The 21,420-nt window shown below is 46.4% G+C and overlaps 1 protein-coding gene across 5 annotated transcripts in view; it reads right to left on the bottom strand.

Moving 5' to 3' along the window:
* Positions 1–21,420, bottom strand: part of LOC119212892 (ankyrin-3-like) — a 68,507-nt gene that overhangs the window by 27,878 nt on the left and 19,209 nt on the right. For 3 of the 5 annotated variants that reach the window (XM_062559880.1, XM_037463746.2, XM_037463747.2), the window contains exons 6-30: positions 20,433–20,618; positions 20,004–20,027; positions 17,986–18,084; positions 16,851–16,949; positions 16,320–16,418; positions 16,022–16,219; positions 15,095–15,193; positions 14,528–14,626; positions 13,605–13,703; positions 13,305–13,502; positions 12,459–12,557; positions 12,232–12,330; positions 11,040–11,237; positions 10,774–10,872; positions 10,166–10,264; positions 9,952–10,050; positions 9,768–9,863; positions 9,439–9,511; positions 9,213–9,272; positions 5,695–5,818; positions 2,923–3,025; positions 2,615–2,659; positions 2,240–2,346; positions 1,129–1,161; positions 154–378 (exon numbers count right to left, since the gene is read on the bottom strand). In XM_062559880.1, the coding sequence (XP_062415864.1) occupies positions 154–378; positions 1,129–1,161; positions 2,240–2,346; positions 2,615–2,659; positions 2,923–3,025; positions 5,695–5,818; positions 9,213–9,272; positions 9,439–9,511; positions 9,768–9,863; positions 9,952–10,050; positions 10,166–10,264; positions 10,774–10,872; positions 11,040–11,237; positions 12,232–12,330; positions 12,459–12,557; positions 13,305–13,502; positions 13,605–13,703; positions 14,528–14,626; positions 15,095–15,193; positions 16,022–16,219; positions 16,320–16,418; positions 16,851–16,949; positions 17,986–18,084; positions 20,004–20,027; positions 20,433–20,618 (2,759 nt within the window). The remainder of the gene's footprint in view (positions 1–153; positions 379–1,128; positions 1,162–2,239; positions 2,347–2,614; positions 2,660–2,922; positions 3,026–5,694; positions 5,819–9,212; positions 9,273–9,438; positions 9,512–9,767; positions 9,864–9,951; positions 10,051–10,165; positions 10,265–10,773; positions 10,873–11,039; positions 11,238–12,231; positions 12,331–12,458; positions 12,558–13,304; positions 13,503–13,604; positions 13,704–14,527; positions 14,627–15,094; positions 15,194–16,021; positions 16,220–16,319; positions 16,419–16,850; positions 16,950–17,985; positions 18,085–20,003; positions 20,028–20,432; positions 20,619–21,420) is intronic. The other 2 variants (XM_062559881.1, XM_062559882.1) reach the window with 2 other exon arrangements.

The following is a 21,420-nucleotide window of genomic DNA, read 5'->3' as shown; positions in this document are numbered from 1 at the left end:
CACACCGCAACAATAACACTTTAACGGCAAACCGCGGGGGGGCGGCTGGAGGCGGCGACGGCGAGAAGCGCAAAGGACGGAGACGTCGAGTCACCCGGGCAGAAGCGCAGGAAGAAACGAGCCACTAAGCAAACGGCGGCGATGGCGTCTTACCCGAGGAACTGAGCCCCCGCGGGGCCGACCTCCACCAGCCGGCTGGCCAGGCCCTCTCCCTCCACCATGGGGGGAGGCGAGGCCAGCTTGTGCCTCTTGACCAGTCGGCAGGTGATCCTGGTGGGCGCCGTGCACTTCCTGGGCGGGATGATGATGCGCATGCCGTTGTGGCGGCTTCCTCTCATGGAGCCGCCCCTGGCGTCGACCATGAAGCTGACCAGGAACCTGGCGAGGACGAGAGAGAGACAAAGAGCGACGGGAGAGAAGAAGTGAGTGAAAGGTAAGCGCGTCGGGAGGAAAGGAGATGAGAGGGTGTATAGAAAACGCAATGAGAAGGGAGAGTACACATTAATTAAATGGCAGAATTGATGGAGAGCGAGGCGCTTTGTTGAGGTGAAGTCCTGTCTCATGCTTTGGTCCCCACAAACACACACAAAAAGCAAAAAGTGTGGGGAGAACAAGAAGAGATACAAAGGAAGGTGGAGAGCTTTCTGTGTTGGCTGTGGCTGCGCGTTGACATTTCTTTTCAAAAAAGATGTTGTAATGTTGACAGAAAATATTCTTGAGTGGGCATTATTTTGTGTGGATGAAGAAGCCAAGACGCCAAAACAGGAGCCTCAAGTGTAAGCGGTGTTTCATCCGTGTTAGAAGGTATTGTGTTGATAACACGCACACACACACAAACACACACACACACACAACTTCACACCATGCCATTTGGTGAGACAAGTTGGTTTAAATTCCTTTTGAACAATTGCTTTGTCCTTTTGCTTTAACTCATCTTTTGAGATCAGATCACTTCAAACAAAAAGGAACAACAACAGCAAATCCAAATCTGTAACAACACAGGTCAGGTGTGAGCAGGGCAAACACGGACGTTATGAGGTGAACGCAGTTGGGAGGGTTAATTAAAAGGCCACAAAACACGGGGGGGTGGGGGGGGTGGAGGTGACAGAAGAGGGAGCGACCAATCACCTGCTGTCGTACTGCGGGAGCGGAGAGGAAAAACTGCAGAGGGTGGACGACAAAGCAGGTCAACAACAGAGCTTCGTCATCGGGAACACCAGCGAGGAGGCGACCCCCCCCCGGGGGGGGGCGGCGCCATCCCCTCAAAGCGCCGCCCCCCCCCGGGGAGATAGGGGAGATCCCCTCGTTCGCTTTCCAGGTCGGAGAGAGAGTTGGGGTCGGTTCCCCCCGAGCTGGTTTGTCTCTTTAACGTTTAAAACAAACCGTTTGGGCCCGGGTGTGGCAGCTGTCAATCAAGCACCTCAACCGAACCAAAGCTTAAACTCAAAAGCTTCACTATAGTAATAAATCCATCTGGGCGAGGAGGGGGGGGGGGGGGGGATCTGTTCATGTGTAGAACCTGTGATCTGTGATCTCCCCTCGATAGTCCTGATGACAAATCCCCAGAACGGGCCAATTTACAGGAAAATTATTTTCGTCCAACGTACAAGTGAAACTCGAAAAATTTGAATATCGTGCAAAAGCTCATTACTTTCAGTAATTTAACTTAAAAGGTAAAACTAATATATTAGTGTATATATATATATATAGCCGTAATCATCAAAATTATATCAAACAAAGGCTTGAAATATCTCACTTTGCATGTAATAGGTCTATATAATATATTAGTTTCACCTTTTAAGTTGAATTACTGAAAGTAATGAGCTTTTGCACGATATTCAAATTTTTCGAGTTTCACCCGTATATTGCATTCTGTACGCCAGAATGTGACTCGGCGTATTTCCCACACAGCTCATTCATTTTCACTCGATGGTCACGTGTGGATTTATCTTTACCTGCAGCATCGGGAGAGCTTTGGCGACAAATTTGGTTTGAAATCTGAGCCAAGTCTCATCTCTGCTTAAGCATTCTTTTGGGCTACCTTGTTATTATACAGTAATCATGTCAATGTCAATCTTTGCTATCAGATTTGCTTTTACAACGACACCAAACAGTCAGAGAGGGGGAGGGAAAGGCGGGAGGAAAATGAGAAAGGGAAGACGGACGGAGGATTTGCGACAGGTAACAAAAAAACAAGCAGGTGTCTGGTGTCCGTCCCTGTTGGTCTATCTGTGCTCACCCAGAGTGTATCGGAGAGGCCACCAGGTTAACATTATCCATTACGTCTGCAGTCCAGCTGTATCTCCTCAGAGAGTCGCTGTCAAAGTCCTTCGCCACCGCCAAGTGCTGAGGGGGAGACAACGGGGTCGTTGTGCACCGGAGGAAAGAGGAGATTAGAAGGTCTGCAGCTTTTGGACACGGAGCCATGCATTTAAATGACCACGAGAAATGAAGAGGATGCAACCTGCGCTGATGAAGAATAGACATTGGTGTCACATTGAAATCACAGAAAAAAAGAAATATCTAATTACAGCACGAATGAAAATCACATCAATCTACATACATCAAATGAAAGTGGTGAATGACACATTCTCCCATGCACTTGAGCATCTACCTTGTTGTGTTGCTCTACAATGAAAGACCTTTCCTTACAGAGCATCTGGAGCGGCGTGAGAAGAGACCAGCTGTTATTTGGCGGATGCTACATTCACAGGTCGCATATGCTCAAACACGCTAGCAGACGCCTCCTGACCAAAGGCCTAAAGCCACGAGTCCCATTGTTAACAAACACGTGTGTTTCCTTCAGGGGTCGAGCTTGAAGGACTTAATTTAACTTTTGTTTGTCGTCTGATGTCAATAGTCATTGAGTGAGTGATAAACACAGCAAGGGGGGGGGAGGGGAGAAGACACCCGGGTACGTACCATCTCCTTACTGGGGGCCAGCATCTCCTCGATCATCATGCTGTCCCGCGTGAACGAGCTCCGGTTCAGCGTGTGGGACCTATCGGAACTGAAGGAACGCAGGCTTGGTGCGGTTGCCGCAGTAGTCACGGGTTACCAAGACAACAGTCACAATGATGGAGAGGGGGGGGGGGGGGGGGGTGAGGGGGAGGAGGAGGAGGACAGGGGGTGAAAGTGAACAGAAAAAAGAAAAAAAGAAAAAGAAAAAAACACATTAAATGCATGCATCTTCCAGGAACCTGACTGAAGCCCCCCCCCCCCCCCCAGTGACAACCACAAGGAAGGAGAGATAAAGCCAAATCCAAAATAGAACCCAGAGATTAGAAGAAGAGCGGTGTGAACTGTGTCTGAAGCAACAAAAAAAAAACACCAAACTGTAGGAAAAAAAAAGATACTTAGACGGCAAAATGTGCTGCAATAAATAAATCAATAAGCACAGTGCCTAAACCCTATTCAACGTCTTCAGTGTCCACGACTATTCACAGCTCGCCGACCCACAATTCAAGGGCCCTGAAGGAGCTCACCAGGCCGACTGGGATGGACAATCGTCACGGCAACAGGACGGGAAGCTGCTTTTTTTTTTAAAGGTTTCTGTCCTGTTGAATAGTGGCGGTGCGGAGAAACGCCTGTTCGTTTCAGGGAGGCTTTTAACGAGGAAAATAAGGAGCGTTGACTCGGGATGAATGCTGGCCTGGAACGTCTCGACCCGCTATGACAGCAGCGCCGTTTGCCCTGAACGGCGTGAGGTCATGTGACCCCATCAGCCCGCGTCCAGGGGAGCAAAAAACACGAACAACACACAAATCCTCCGTGAGATGACGAAGCCACGGAAGCAGAAAGAGGCCGTGTTTGCAATGAATGTTTTTTTTAAGTGCTGATATTAGAAGATTATAAAACTATTTTGCTATATGGTAAAGTAAACTAAGAGGATTATTGAATAAGGGAAGTAAAAATAAGATGCTTGAAAGTAATAGTGACATTTTTTAACTTGCATGAAATGTTTGTCAAAAATCTTCTATGTTATACATTTTTTTCTTAGTTTCATTCAATAAAAAATAAATGAGCTTGTAACACAAAATGTAATTACTATATGACTATAATAAATAAAGTGACATTTGCTCCTTGATTATTTTTTACATTAAAGCAGTTTTATTGTACATTTTTGTTTATAATGTACATAACTCTCTGAGGGCAACATGCAGTGAGATTATTCTGCACTGTCCATCGCATGACACTAAACTGATGAAGGCAATAAGCTTTTGCCTTCGGATGAAGGATCAGTTCAGGTCCCTGGAAGCTGGATGAAGTAAAACTCCACACAGAAACCAAAACGATGCAAAGCTCCGGGGCCTCGGGCGCCGCGACGCCGTTAACGACACGAGAGCCACGGTCAGACACCCAAGCGGACGCAACAGGCTGTCCTCTCACAAGCAGGGGGGACACAGCGGGACGGGCTTCCACTCAAAGTCACACACACACACACACGAGAACCACGGGACGAAACACGGGGCGCAGCAATCGTCACGTTAGTAGAGGAACATACACACAGTCGTCATGAGTTACATGGGACCACGGCGTGGAGACGGGGAGTCAGGGGAGGGGTAAGATGGGCTTGGTCGGGGAGGTGAGAAGTGACGGGGGGGGGGGGGGGGGGCTGTCCATGCCTTCAGCCTTACCTGACTTTGGGACTAACAAAGAACGGACAGGAGGAGAGAATGAAAAGGTCAACTTTAACTGGGACTCCCTAGAAGCATTTCAGTAACGGAGAGGATGTCAGGATCACATGTGAATATCGCTGTTCACTGTTATCCATGAAATAGAAGACATAATTACGTCTGATGGCCGTAACATAAAGCGTGCAACAAGTTGTCCATTAGGAGCCTCTGTTTTGGAGCATTTAGATAAATCATTGAAATTAAAAAAAACGAAACAAAAACAACCTCCCACGTCAGCTCCCGGTAATGAATGAAAGACGACAGCAGATACAGCTTTCTTGTGGTGAGTTGCGTAGCTTTGACAGGCCCCCCCCCCCCTCAAACAGTGTGTGTCGATGTAACGCAGGCCTCAAGGCCACGCAATCGAACATGTTCCTAATTTCCTGTGGCTCAACGTCCGTCCGTGTGTCACCGCTCAGATATTCAATAACCCGCGGCCCCCCCGAGGGTCCTCACTTCTGTGCGAGCGAAAAAAGGGAGAAAAAGAGTTGAAAAAGAGAAAAATCGGTGCTCGGAAGAATGCAAAACCTCCGAAGTCATTGGAAAAAGTACTTTAGGTACTTTAAATGCGGTTGCTTCCTCTCTGAGATCACACTTTGCTAAACGCTTCCCTCTCTTTTTGAACCAGAAGAACCCGTTTCCTGTTCAGCACAGCATCGTGAGCGCTTTCCTTCAATGACTGCCAACGACCACGACGGATCTGTCTTTTAAAGACCCCGCCCATCCGACACAAAGGCCCCCCCCCCCTCAGTTCGCGGTGGAAGGATGCTGAGGCTGGCGACTACTTGCAGGGCAGAGAACAGCTGACACTGATGTCACTGAGTGCATCCAAAAGGTTAAACCACATCGAAGGTTAATCAGCTGCAAAAGCTTCCTCCAGTCTGGACTCCTTGGTTCCCTTTTCCCAAAAACTGTCTTCCATCTAGAAGCCCCATTTTACCTTGAAGGACGCAGTATTGATCATTGACTTGGGGGGCCGGGGGGGGGGGTGTGATTGCGGTGTCTTTGTGTGTCTCACCTCTGCGAGCGGGCGCCCACGCTGAAGCCCATGTAGCCCTCCTGAGGAAGCGAGTCGTCCCCCAGCTCCCGCAGGTCCTGGGGGGCCAGATACTTGTCCGTGTCCCCCGTCATCGCATCGTCACCTGCGAGGTTTAAAATATAAAAGTAAGCGGTTGCTAACAATGTGTCAGCTGCTTGTATTTACGCTTCTTTTGTGGGGATTGTCTTGCTGGACAAAAAGGAATCAAACATGTGTTTATCTTCTGTGAGCAAAGAAGTGCCGTCCCTGCAGCGCTCTCTTCAGCGGTTACACCTGACATCCTGTTCTAGAAAACTCTATCAATGCAAATCGGTGTGCTGGATTTTGAGGGGCATGCACAACAGTGCTGCTCTTTTAGTGGGATCAATGCAGCTTCAGCCCAGAGGCGGTTTTCCAGTTGAGGCCCGGCCTCCAACTAACGAAACACACACACACACACAAACGTCTTTGCTGTCACCAACAGATAGCGCCGCCGCCAGCCAATGTTTGTGGGTTTAGTGAGCAAATAAAGAACAATTCAACATGGAAAAATAAAATAACGGCCCACCAAACAGCAGAAGTCTCTGTCAGCACAGCAAACAAATCATTCAAGCCGTAAAAGTAAAGTAGTTGAAACGTTCCAGGACTGCAGGGAGACAGAGAGCGGCGTGTCCTTCCCTCCCAGAGTCACTGTGGATGCTGCAGCCCGCTGATGAAGAGGAGGAGCTGAACAAGTGCATGCGGGCGAAAGCACGGCCGAGAGAAAGGAAGGCATTCCAGAGACCACAAAGCACCGGAGACCCCCCCCCCCCCCCCCCACCCCCTCCCCCTGCTACTGCACCCCTTCCCCCCACACTCCCTAAAAACTTTCTCGCTCAAAAAACACACACACACACACACACACACACACACACACGCACACACGCACACACACTTCACAGACCCCATCTGCCGACATTCCAGCCCCTTCAAAACCTCCCCCCGAAAGCAGCCACAACTCACCTCCTGCTTTGAAGCGCTTCATCCAGCCAGAAGCACGGTTTGCAGGAGTTACAACCCTGAACTTTTCCTTTGGCTTCCTTCAATTCTCAGTCCGTCTCTCTGTCTCTGTCTGTCTGTCTCTCTGTCTCTGTCTGTCTCTCTGTCTCTGTCTCTCTGTCTGTCTCTCTGTCTCTCTCACTCCTGCACACACACTCTGTCTGTCTCTCTTTCACAGCCTGACGCTCACACAAACAGATCGGCTTTCTCCCGCCTACCGACCCAGGATTATCCAGTGTGCGTGTGGGTCTGTGTGAGTGTGTGTGAGTGTGTGTGTGTGTCAGCTAGAGCTCACTGCAGGACAGAAATAGTAAGTGGGTGTGACTCAAGTTCTCTAAAATCCAAACTGTACCGACGAGGAGAATACATCCTCCATAACTTTTATTTTGTCATCTTTCCAGTTTGTTATATTTGATCATTTTTTGGGATACTTCATGCAGAAATTCATAACTCTGGAAAAGTTTTTTTTTTTTTGCATCTGGGGGTGGAGCCAAATTGTCGGTCTACTTGTCTGTTCTTAATAAGACGAATAATAAAAAGTGTGTGTGCATAGAAAGCTGCTACAACCCTCATCTTCAATCCAACCAATCAGAACGTGCCATTAAAATGTGACAAAACTCCCTGTTGGCCGGGGGACGTGGTAACAATGACACGTTCATCAAGTTCAATGAGGCCATTTTCTCTTGAATGGTTGCATTGATGTTCCTTACATTAACCATGACTTGATTCCAAATATCCATATAGGATTATATTAGTTGTGATTTTACAAATGAGTGGGCATCCTTCTTATCAATGGCTTCTATTATTAAGTGCTGCTATTTTTAGAATATGAAATGTCAGAGCCAAAGTCAGGCATGGAATGATGAAAAGGTACCACAGAGTGGAGACAACAAATAATACTCCAAACTCCATCAATTACCGGAACGAGTGGAGAAGTGAACCCAAACGTCAGCCAGCACGTGTGGTGAATATGTTGTCGCCTTATTGATAGTTGAGTTATTGACGATTCAGATTCCATATCCAAGCTGACCACGGTGTTCATTTACAGCTGTGGAAAAATAAAACGCCGCCCGGCTTCTAAATGACTGCAGAGGGTTTCGTGGGGCGTCCTGAATTAGACCCACGACTGCGTGTGATATTGGAGATGTCAATCACTGCTGTTACTCAGCTGGTATGTGAGCCAGTGAGAGTGCGTGAGCGTGTTTGTGAGCTCACAGTTACACACCGTATATATTTCTAGATCAGAATTAAAAGACGGAGACCCAAGAAGCAAAAAAAAACAACCACAACAAAGCCCTTGCACACAACTTCACACACACACACGGATGTGTGAATGAGTTTAGTTGCACCACCTCAGACTGGTTAGAGGAGTTAAGGCAACGCCGTCGGGCTGTTTTTTCTGGACTTACAGGAATAGCTGATGCAGATATTTCCAACATCCATCTCTGTCCAAATGAAGCACAAGTACACCTTCAACTATTTTCTATCTACGAGATTCATCTTTAGTTAGTGAAAGTTTTTTCTCCCTTTTTTCTGAATATAATGCAAGGGTGGTTTACTAAAAACATTAAAAGACAAAATATTCAGAGACAAAAGCCAGAATTATTGGCACAGAGCGTATACTCCATGACACCCTGCACAGACATTTCTACATAGACCTGCGTATTGTTACAGAAAACAGCATTTCTATATATTAGCCCTGTAATTGGCCTTCAAAATCTGCCTAGCAACAACCCCAGCCCCAAACATTGCAGCAGTTTTGGGCGGCAAATCTCAGATTATGAACCCTAATTTTGATTAAAAGACCAAAATAGGTCATGTATTGCGAGTTTAAATCAGTTAACGAAATAAGCTAATGATTGAAAAAATCTCTAGTATTTATTTTCCCTCCCCCAATCTCATTGGAAATGGTCAGGGAAAAGTTCAAGTTCGGCCGCTTTTCGGTCACACCGCAGACCAAGAGAAAAGAGATACACAAAGTAAACACACACACACACAGAAAGACACACAAGCATCTGACACCGTTATTTGCTTTTGGCCCGAAAGAGTGAAACCACAATGAAAGCATCACCGACAAGCCCTGCGAAGACAAAGCATTCGAGTGTGTGTGTGTGTGCGCGCGCCGTCTACTCCACGGCATTGAAAAGAAATCTGTCACACACTCCACAACGCCGCATGCAGACGGTCGTCATAGCAACCAGGAGTAAAAAAATAAATAAAAAAAAAAGCATATTCCCCACTTTTCAATGCATGACAATACCGGCGCCTTTGCAGAAACGCAGCGTGAGAAAGTGGAGGCGCGTATCACACGTACAACACCTGGGACTCAGAATAGATGGAGAACCTTCAACTAGAACACGTTTCCATCATGGTGTTTTTTACTACTTTCTATTCACTGAAGCACATATAGCGGGACGGATGATTGACATACAGAAAGAGGTGTGAGAGAAGAAAATAAAATGAAGTAAAATGAAAAATACCTTCTTCCACATCAGATATATAGTCCTCTGTGATCATTTCAGGGACATTGGCTTTAAAGACTGTGTGAGTGGGATGGAGGAGAAGGAGAAGAGGAAAAAAGGAAAATATGTGGAAAAATGTCAAATAAGGAAATTTCATGAAATTTCATGAAATAAGTTGAAGATGGTAAAGAAAATAATTGATTTAAAAATGGATTCAAACACAAATTCAACAGTGAACCCTCACCTTCGTCGTCGGACATGTCCAGCACCTCGTTCATGGTCTCTGGAACGTTCATCTTGTGCTTCTCTATTACCGTCTGTCCAACAGAGATACCCCCCCCAAAAAAAACTCAGTCGTGACAGAAAAGCCTGTATATTATTCTCTTTTTTAGCACTGCTTTCTTAAACCACATTGGACACATTGCTATGAGATTCAAAGAAGAAATGACAAAGGAGAGCCAACTGCAAAAGAATCTGTGTGTTTTTTCTACTAACAAGAGATAGTAGCAGAGTGGAGGCCATGTACACAATCTACTAACTAAAACTATACATTTCAAACAAACTGGCTCTCACCTTAGTGATCAGAGTTTCCTCTGTGACCACTTTGAGTGTGTCGACTACAGAGATGTAGCCGAGCCTCCTGGCGATGGACAGAGCGCTGTTCCCACTCTGGACAAAAGAATGAATTTTAGAATGATAGTAATATAGTCCCAGTGTGAGTGTGTGTGTGTGTGTGTGTGTGTGTGTGTGTACTAACAGCTGTGAGTTCGTTGGGCGATGCTCCACGAAGTAGCAGCAAGTTGATGATGTGTGTGTGTCCCTGCTGTGCAGCCTGATGGAGAGGAGTGTATCCGTTCTGCCAAGGAGGGAAAGAGAGAGAGATGGCTTAGATGCATTAGTTCTTCTCCCACTACCTCAGTGTTATACAGCAATATGTATAGTATATATATATATACACACTAAATGGTTACCTTAGTCTTAGCATTGACCTTCGCTTGATTCTTCAGCAGGAAATTGACCATCTTCACGTTGCCATAGTGACAGGCCACATGGAGTGGAGTGTATCCCAGCTAATGAGACAGGGAATCAATTGAAAATATTTGATCAGCAAAAAGATGTTCAGCACATCTGTCTCAGAGATTATGTATGAATTGTGGTTTCATTTAATAAGAGGTACAATGAGCAGGAGTGGGATCACTTTGATCTCTTGAGAGCCTCAGATGATGTTTGATGTATGACCTTGAGGCTAATTTACATTGATTTAAACTAGCGTCTATAAAATACCAGATTAAGAAACTGTTTTTCCGTAGATCAAGAGTTCCAGTCTTAAGCTCTTAGTAGCAGTAATAAAAACCTTGACCCGCTCTGGGTTTTTCCTTATACGGCTCATCCATCCACATACTTACCTGCCTATCCAGCCATCATGTATACCTGCCCACCTATCCATCCATCTATCCATGTATCTACCTACCTATCCATCCATCCATCATCTATCCATCCATCCATCCATCCATCATCTATCCATCCATCCATCCATTTGAAAAGCACAATGAGGACAAGAAAATACTTGAATCATCACCTTGGTCTCAGGGTCTAAGGTCGCTCCCTGGTTGACTAAGACCTCAGCAACGTTGACTTTATCCTCCTGGGCAGCCAGGTGGAGCGGAGTCAGACCGGACTGAGGACAGAGGGTTACATTTAAAGACGAGATATTTACAGACGGAGAAGATTCAATGCGTTATAACAAGAGAAGTTGACATACCCACGACGGAAACTGCACAGATTTTTGGTAAGTTACCAGAATCATGGATATGTACCACACATACGTTCATGCAAATCCGGTACCTTGTTGCCCATATTTATTGGAGCGTCTCGGGCCAGCAGCAGGGTCACGATGTCCACGTTGCCTTCCTGTGCCGCGAGGTGCAGAGGAGTGATGCCCTGGCGAGTCACGGTGTTGGTGGAGGCCCCGTACTCCAGCAGGGTGGTGGTGATCTCCATCTGATTCTTCTTGGCTGCGATGTGGAGGGGTGTGTAGCCGTTCTGGGCACAGGGACACAGAGAGGAACGTTTCTTTGTTCACGTTATTTGATTTTTCTAGTTATAAGAAAAATAATTGAATTTAATTCAGAAAAAGAATACACAGAATCTACGTATCAATTTTGTTGTAATTCATTTAAATCAACACGGTGAAAGGCAACAAAATAGGGGGTTACAAAGGGGGGGGGGAATACATTCGAAAAAGCAAATGGCAACGTCACAACAACAGAAGTTCAAGAAGATACAACGCTGGATCAAGAAATCGTTTAATACGTAACTCCTTGTACAAAAGAAGAGAAGCTTGCACTAGACCCTTGTTTCCAGTAAGCTAAGCTAAGCTAAGCCACTGGTAGCTGTAGCTTTATATTTAGTATACAGACATCAAAATGAAGACAGATATTTAATTAAAATTTAAAAATGACTTTCAATAAATTGCAAATAAATGCAAGCCAAATAAGAAGGTTGAAACCAATTGACCTCCCATACATTTTAGCATGATACATGGGATTTTGCAGAAAGTTGCAATGTTATAATAGAAGAAAAATATGACTCTAGCGATTATAATTTAAGCCGTGTCTTTCAGGACGTTTTCTTTAACATTCTTTTAGGTTGTAACCCGTTTGCTAGATGGACAGAACTTCCTCCTCAAAATGTGCATTTTAATATGCGGTGTTAACTGTCCAGGAGCTAAAGATGTTAAAACATTAGATAATGTTTTCTTTGGTGCTACGGCCAGAAACCCCCCCGACAGTGAGCGTGAGAGTTATTGGGTCTTAGCTCATTTCCCTGGCAGCTCTTCGTAGACAGAACCTGTTAAGAGTGTAAACCAACCATCCAATCGCCAAGGCTGCTCTCAGCTACAGTACACAGCCTAATGGCATGTGGGTGACTGCAACTAGGTCAGCCTGCTTTCACCCGGAGCCAGAGGGCGAGAGAGAGAGAGATTGAGAGAGAGAGAGGTTTTGGTGCATTGAGGAGCATCGGGTCGGACTCTTACCTTTGCGGCTGCATGCGGTGAAGCCCCCTGGTTGAGCAGGAGCAGCGCTACCTTCTGGTTATCATAGTGTGCTGCCACATGCAGTGGAGTTAGTCCACTCTAAACACACACATACACATACAAGGATCGTTAAGTGGTTAACATACAGTAGAAGAAGTGTCGTGCTGTGGATATGAGAAGCTGGAGTGTATGCTGTAAAACAATCCTCTCATCCCATCACCCCTCACCTTCCCGGCAGCGTCAGACGGAGCGCTTTTCTGCAGCAGCAGGTTGGCGACCTCAATCTTCCCGTATTTTGCAGCCACATGCAAAGGAGTGAAGCCCTTCTGCAGAGACACACAGCGATGTTAAACCGCTTGCATTACTAAATCTAATTACGCTTCTCTTATCTCTCATGATCCCTTATGATTCTGTACATGTCTGCTATTTCGAACCATGTGTGTTTAATCACGTACAATGCAGGGTTATGTCATGACATAGCACGGGGAAATGATTATTTGGTGCCTAAAAAATGATGAAATACGTGGACAGGGTGTGGAACAGCATGTCGGGAGTTCCTCCAGCTATGAGGCAACACACATCCTTGAACCAGCTCTCTCCAGTGTGTGTTCATGTATAAAGTGACTTATGGTTACGAGACTTTATCTAGACTGGTTTTCTGATTTAAGGACCCTGAATTTTGACATTAGAGATTCATAAACCTTTGCTTAACTTAATATGAATTTAAGTTGATTCATATCGATCTTTGAACTGTGTCCCAAATGTGTGCTTCATTCTTGTGAAAGTAAGTCATCCATGACCTTCAGTTAGTTTCAATCTTTGTTTTGCCTATATCTAGTTTTTAAAGTGCCCACTGGAAACATCTCCACTGTTTGACTCCATTTGGTGTTCAGGGACTTCCCACAGTGTCGTAACTGCAGCCATCAAACGCCTCCACTGCAGTTTGAACGGATGCAAAAATGAATGACGCACAAACAGAGCCTCCCCAGGACCAGTTCACTGAGCCCACTGTAACCGATACTCCTCAATCCAAGCTCCTCCTTCCACGAACCCCCCCACACGGCCCGTCGTACCTTGGTGATGATGCCCAGAGTGGCCCCCTGATCCAGCAGCGTCGAAGCCACGTCTCGGTGGCCCTCCCGGGCCGCCAGGTGCAGGGGCGTGTACCCGGAGTTGGTGGTGGCGTCCGGGAACGCTCCGCTGGCCAGCAGCTGCTGGACGATGTCCTGCTTGCCGAGGCGGCTCGAGATGTGCAGCGGAGTCTGGTCGTCCTGGCAACAGAGAGACAATCAGGTTTTCCTTTCGAGCGACCCCCCCTTCCCCCCCCCCCGGGGCGGATGTGGTAGAGGTTATTTCTGGGAGGTGGGGATAACCTTGGCCATGGCGTCGACCCGTGCTCCGTTCTGGATCAGGTATCGCACCACATTCGATTGTCCGGCCCTCGCCGCCATGTGGAGCGCCGTCTCCCCCCTCTGCAACACACAAGCACGCACACACACACACACACACACACACACACAAGAAAGCGGGATTGAAAGAATACACGGAAGATTTGATTCCTCCTGGTGAAAAGTCTCTTTCTGTTGAGATGGGACACAGAAAGGAATAAAGAGCGAGAAGGAGAGAGAGGGAGAAAGGGAGAGAGACCCCCTTACCCCCTTCACACCCAACTCACCATAATGACATCCCGTAATGCTGCGTTTCTACGGTAACCTGGCCACAGACACGGCGTGGGCGACTAAACGCTTGGGGTGGAAGAGTCAGCTGTGCAGCGCTCTTTCAGCCTTCTCTGTTTTCTCGTCACTCACTTCAACTTTTCGTGCACCTTTCTTTCCTTTCTTTGTCTTTATTTCTCCTCCACCTCCAGGTTCAATGGTGTCAGTGGTGGGAGTTTGTAGCGTTCGTGGACTGGACGAGAGTAGAAGTTCACTTCTCCAGCCTGAACTGCAGATATGTTTAAACTACATAATTCTGTCTCTCTTGTTTCTCAGTGGTTGATGTATCATCTCCATGTACATGCCAAAAAGATCATTTCAGTCATTTTAATATACGTTTGTGGCCCCCTGAGGAATTTAAGTCCAATATGGTCTCACTTTTTGCTCCATCGTGGGTCTCCACCCTCTCAGCTGAAAAACTAGTTAAAGAGTAGAGCTTTGTACCGAAATAGAAGTTTAATGTCAGGTAAAATGTAAGTACAGTACTTGAGTTTATGTATTTATCTTCTCCCACCCACGCGGAGGAGAAGCCGTGTTGAAGTCCCCTGTGAGGACAAAGAAGGAAGCGGGACGGAACTCACCACGTTGCTCGTGTTGGGTGAAGCGCCGTGGTTGATCAGCTGGTGCACGATGTTGTCGTGTCCCATGAATGCAGCGACGTGGATCGGAGTCAGACCGGACTGTTTGGTGAAGAGACACGCGGAGGCGTGGACATAAACAACATTTAATCGCTTTCTGGTCCGAAGACCACTTGCGTGCTTCAACGCTTGCGCCATTAACCATTTGGAGGACCACCTGCCTATCAGGACTGAACATTCTCAAATTCAGGACGCAATTAAGGGTTAAGAGTCATGCCACACGACACATTAACATGGCCCATCTCCAACGTTAGTAATATAAGTCTTTGTCAGTTTTGTGAGAAAATCTCACAAATATAACTATAAACTACATCAGAATAGTCTCTAACTGCTGAGCACTAGCTACTCTGCACTCATTTTCATTATTATTTTAACTTATTATCATCTTTAACATGCCGGAAAGTTTAACTTTTATAACAACTGATGTCACCATGTTTCCATGACACACACACACACACACACACACACACACACACACACACACACACACACACACACACACAATCCTACCTCAGTGACTGCCTGTATCGACGCTCCATGTTTCAGAAGAAGTTCCATCACCTTGACTCTGTTTTTCTTACAGGCAATGTGCAGGGGAGTGAAACCATTCTTAAAAAAAAATTTTAAAAAAATCACAGAATTAACACAAAAACATTTTTAAGCAAAAATAGTCTGTGTTTGTCCGCAGGTCTTTGCTGAGCTGGCCGGAGTCTGGAACGGGCGAATGGAAAATACAGTAGAAAGCCTTCTTCGCTTTCTTCCCCCTCTTTTACCTCTTCTCTGCATGCACACCACACGAGCATGTGTGGGAATAATTGAGTCGACTGTTAAAGTTAAAGTATGCTGCACGGAAATAGATACTTTTTTTCTTTTTTCTTTTACAACACATACACTCTCCCCCCTCCCTCCCTCCCTCCCTCCCTCCCTCTCTCTCCTGACTTTGAGGTTTCTGGCTCAGACCTATGACTTCATTTTCCTCTTCTTCTTTTGGTTTTTTTTCCTCTCTCTCTCTCTGGCTACAAAGTCCCAGCGCTGTAACCACACCCAGACGTCTCCCATTACAGAGCAGAGATGGTTCTCCAACACCGAGACTGTGGCCACGGTTACAAAACCTTGTTTTCACTCATTTCCTTCATCTGTCTTTTTCTCCTTGAAGCCCCCAATGGATCTTCTTTTTGTTTTAAACGTTGACAGGTGAGGAAGTAAAGGAGAGGGGCGTGAATACTTTCAGTCCAAGTGTAGCTAGTTGTTTGCCACAATCTCTCCTCTACGAGGGTTCTAATAAATGTTACTATTGCTTCTAATTAGAAAAACATGTTTCTCTCTTGTGCCGGACTACTGAATAAAAAAGTAACCGTTTAGTTCAGATCCCCATTTTTTAACATCATTCCTCTCCTTTGATCACTCGCTGATATATGCCATCGCTTTACTCCTCACCAGAGCCTTGGCGTTGGGGTTGGCCTTCTTGTCCACGATGACCTTGGCCACCTTGTAGTGGCCGCAGTGGGCGGCCACGTGCAGCGCCGTCAGGTAGTCGTTGGTCACGTCGTCCACGGGCACCTCGTGGTGCAGCAGCAGCTGGACGCAGTTGAGGTGGTCGCCCTGCGTCGCCATGTGGAGCGGAGACAGGCCGTTCTGCGGGAGGAGGGAACGAGAAGAGGAGTGAGAGGGGGGGGGGGGGGGTTGGGCCCGAGAGGGAGATTGGAGAAGGTGGAACAAAGTCCCGGGAGGTCACCTTGGTCTTGGAGAGTATCGGCGCTCCTCGGTCCAGCAGCATCTCCAGCACCTGCTCATGGCCGCTGCGGGCTCCGCAGTGGAGGGGGGTCAGACCGTCCTGGAGAGGAGAGGAGAGGCGTGGTGAGATCTCTGTACGGGGTCCTCGAGGGAAGTACCTCGCCCACAAAACAACCCCTCTGCAGTGGATACTCAACTCCACCGTGAACGGAGGATCGAAAAAGACACTTTGCAAAAACACTTCTTATTTAAAAGAGTAAAGTGGAGGTGCACGTCGGTTGGGGAGTAGGGAGCGTACCACTGGAGACACAAGACCTGGGATTATGGACTGAACTAATAGACAGAAGTAAAAAAAACAAAAGTATGATGGAGTTTACACCTGCAATGAAATGTCAACAAACTAATTTTGTATTATTTTCGAAGGCGAAGCTGTAAAACAGGATTTACGACGCTATCAAGCTACATTATGACGTTTTCTCCAGCAGTGCAGGACTCTTTCCAGTTAATGCAATGCAGAGGTTTGTGTGCGTACCTTGGTCCGTGCATCTATCTTGGCCCCTCTCTCCAGCAGCAGTCGCACCATGTTTCCATTCCCACGTTTGGACGCTACGTGCAGCGGTGTGATGTCATTCTGAGGAGGAAGACGAGCATCGTTTTCTCATTCAGCGACAAAGGAAAGAGGGATTTGATGGCCCAGTTTATGTTGCGTCCATTTTACAAAATAAGGAACATTGCACACATACGTGTCGAGTAACGATGATTAACAACAATTATTAAACAAACGGTGCGTTAAATGGGCCCCAAAAAAGAATTTCAGCGGAACACAGAGCCAGCTTTTCCCTGCCTGCAGCATTTCAAATGCATCCCACTTGTGTGAAATTTGCACAATCACCTGGAGAAAAGGGGCTTTATTTGACAGTGCGGGAGGAAGATGGATAAATATCCCCCTCTAGGGGAGTGTAAGCATTCCAGCAGCGACAGCTGCAGTTTAACTGTTTCTTACTCTCTTTGTTTCCCTTTGAGTGTCTTTCCTATAGGGCTGAAGTGGAGGAGGATGTATTAATAGGACACTTTGCAGAGTGGGGAGAGGATTTTACATAGTCTACTTTACTATTTCATCATTGTGTGACTAGAGACAGCACAAGGGTCTTTGGGCGTTGTATCTTTGAAATATTGTCATTATAAGAACATATTTTCTTATTTCTTTCTTGTATTCCTTAAATTCTAAAAGAGATGGCTGGATGTTATTCTGTAGTGCAAACTATTTGGTTGTATTTGGTGCTCACAGAGTCCCTTTAGAAAATAATACTACATTTCTTCACTGTCGTTGCTACATTTGCCAACACAAGACATCCAATTTCTTTCTTCAACACAGACTATTTGAGTAGGACCCATAAAACCAGCATCCATTCCTCCGCTCTATAGGTCACATAGCTGGCGACATGTATATGTGTGTATGTCCCTGCAGAGGGACAAGCACAGCTGCAGGATTACATGTCCTGCACACACACACACACACACACACACACACACATCGGCCCGCCCTCATACGAGAGTCTGAGTGAATGTCTGCAGCAGCACTCACGTCCAAAGATGTGTGCGTGTGTGTGTGCGTGCGTGCGTGCGTGTGTGCGCGTGTGTGTGTGTGTGTGAGCCAAAGCACCCACCCTTGCCTTGAAGTCCACGGCCGCCCCTCTGTTCAGAAGGAGTGTTGCTACGTTGATGTTGCCGTAGTGAGCGGCGATGTGGAGAGGAGTGAAACCGCTCTGTGAGGGACGAGAGACAGAAAGCCAAACACAATCAGTACTAACAGAGGGGAGGAAATAAGGAAAACACAAGTCTTCATCAAAGGCACGATGGGATATTAAATAGCGGGTTTGGCCAAAAGCAACCGAGCAGACGAGTCGAGCATGCTTTAAGTGCTGGATTTATTTAGAGTAAAATGTAGATTTCTACTTCCCTGGTGTAACGTTGACGATGTTTAGTTTCACGCAGCAATAAGCAAATGAAAGCACATTAAGCTTCTGTAAGGTGAAAAACATGCAAGGGTGCTTAATAAATTCAGCATTGCTATACGTTTTTGTGTCAATTTCCCCATTTCCAAAAAAAAAAACTGCCCTTCAGCGATATGCTTTTATAAGAAAAGACATGCAGGTGAGCATGCATTTAGCTTTAATCGGACATTTAGTTATAAAAGGCTGCATTACATTAACCAGACATGACCAGCTTGGATTGATATAAATGTAAAGTCATAATCCTTCAAAACATAAATTGTTAACTTGATCAGATCATCTTGATCTGTCTTTTTTTTTACCTTCCAAATCAACAAAGAGCACATGTCAGCATGTTTTGATCATGTAAATCCACGAGGTGATCAATGAAAAGTTGATGAAACAGCTTCCTGGTGCTCAGTGACAGTAATTAGCATTTCCTTAAAGGACAATCAGCACAATTCAGGCTCGTGTTTGTTAAGAAAAAAGCAATTAACTAAAATATATTGGCGCGCTAAAGCTCAACTAAATCCATCACTATCACTTCGGCCCTCCGGTTTCCCCCCTTATTGACAGCTGGATGAGACCCGTGGACAAATTGAATTAAACTTGATCGGCTCAACTTAAACAATCTGTGAGTGGAGCAGGATGGCGCTACAGAAACGCGCTTCTGTCACTACAAGGACGTGTGGAAAAAGAAGAAGAAAGAGGAGAGTATATCCTTCGTTCCGGCTTGGACCGAGACACGGACCCGCCTCGCCATTGGCTGCTCCGTGTGCCACGGCAGTCGCCCCCTAAAGACGGAAAGGGAGGGGCGACTGTGTGCCGGACCACGGCAGACGGAAGGCGGGAACCTGGAGGGTGAGAGTCGCATCATCCGACACCACGGACGCAACACACGCCGGCCCTTTGCTGGCCAAACCAAACAAAACAAAAAAAAACATTAGATCCTTCATGATCCATTACTGCCAAACGTAAGCTCTCCACCGTAGACATTTAAGGAACAGTTTAAACTTTGAGGAGCCTTTGCACGCTGGAGATGAACCACATCTTTTCTGGCAAATATTTCATATGAAATCTGCTCATAGATCTGTGCAAAATGGAGGCGCAACTTAATTGCACCTTTATTGGGTTTAAAATACCATTTTTGCGTATGCCGCTGGTTTAAACACTGCAGCGTAACGAAAAGTAACTGATATCCACCTAGAGCTTTATTTAAAGATCAGGAATCGACACAGACTTACACTAATCGACGTTGTTTGTCTTGCTATTTATAATTCCACAGCACTGTTTTATCTTGACTCACGTTTGTCTCGCTGTATTCATCCACCTACACATTTCAGTCAATTCCTTTGACACTTTTTCTCTGCAGAAATATGCAGCGGAAATGTGAGTTGTGCCGACTTAACCACGTCCAAGTCAATGACGCTGTTGGCTGAAAGTGCTTTCCTCCGACTTACTCTACCTCACGTGACTCTCATGTTATGCATCTCATCTCCTCCCAAAAGCAGCAAGCCGCTCGGTGCACGTTCAGCGCAGTCAACATAGGAAAAACAGCAGGTGAGACGCCGTCTGCGGCAAAAGCGTTCATGCTGGCACTCAGCGTTCATGCTGGCAGACAGAAGGCTTGGCAACGGTGACAGTGAGGGAACAATGGCAGGAGAGGAAGGGGAGAAGAGGAAGAGAAGAAGTACCTCTGTTGTTCTATTCACCATCATCTAGAAGGCAAAAGGGGAGGGAAGCGGTGGGTAACCAAAAGGAACAAATAGAGGGAGGAGGAGAAGATGGGGTGGTTAGTGCACCACACCAACTACAACACCAGCACCACAGTGGCACCAAGCCGCACGATGGATAAATGACAACATGGCCGGACGTACAAGGAAGAACCAGAAAGCAACCACAGAGAGCGACGCACACCCGGCGGAGCGAGACTAAACCTGCTGCTTATTCTACACGCTGGAGACCGAATGGAATAAATCGGAATGTCTTTGATTAAAAGTGGTCAATTTAAGAAAAGGTGAAAAGAGATCAGACTAAAGAATTAAGAAAGAAGGAATTATAATCACAAACACAAGAAAAAGAGAGATTTGGTGGACAGCGGGTCGTGGTCCCAGAGGGCCTACCTTGGACTCCACGTCGGCGTTGTGGTCGCTCTGCAGCAGCAGCGCGGCGGCCTTGGTGTCGTCCTTGCGCGCGGCGATGTGCAGCGCCGGCAGGCGGACCTTCCCCTTGGTGTCGTTCTCCAGCAGGAGGGAGACCACCTGGTCGTGGCCCTGCTGCAACGCCACCGCCAGCGGCGTGAAACCGTCCTGAGGACGCAAATAAAAATATATACGAAAAGGCGACACATGAATGAAAAATATCCCAACATTGATGAGTTGGACTTCACCCCGGCGACCTGTTCATGTCCCGGGGGTAAGACTTGTATTTCTGTACTTTTTATATACTCAAACTACGCTGGAGTTTGTGGACTTCCAAAGGAAAACTTACTACTACTTAGAACAAGCGAAGGGCAATGTAATGAGATTTTAAGCCAATCGGAGATCAGTTTCCCACTAAAGGACAAACAGAAAAGGAAATCATGTTGCTAATGGGACGACATTAACCGCATCCTCCTGCAGACGTAGTGGTTCACACAGTATGTGTAACAAATGAGACACAAAGCAGCAGCATCTATGAATCGTGTGTGTGTGTGTGTTTACACAGGACGCCAGCTGTCTGGAGAAAACCAACTCCGCAGCATCGCTACACCCACACATCAAAGCAGAAGCTCCCCCAGAGATCATGCACACAGACGCACACAAAACTGTGCAGGCAAGAACATGAACAACAAAACAAACAAACAAACAAACAAACACACAAACACACGTCCACCATCATGTCTGCAGCCACACACATAAATATAGTCTGTTTTTTTTCTTTTTTTTAGCATTGCTTAAGTCCAAACGCCATCCCATCCGGTTTGATCCAGTTTGGATCCAGGAGAAAGACAAAAACTCAGTTCAGTGTCCAAAAAAAGGTACTAAAAAAAGCTTTTTGTTTTATCTTTGAGCTCGAAAACTGCGATGACGCAGCAAAGTTTCCCTTCAGTGAAACGAAAGAAGATTAAAA

This window comes from Pungitius pungitius, chromosome 21, assembly GCF_949316345.1.
Source record: "Pungitius pungitius chromosome 21, fPunPun2.1, whole genome shotgun sequence".
Lineage (NCBI taxonomy): Eukaryota > Metazoa > Chordata > Actinopteri > Perciformes > Gasterosteidae > Pungitius > Pungitius pungitius.
Note: the sequence above shows the minus strand (reverse complement) of the source record. Positions and strands in the feature narration are given on the sequence as shown.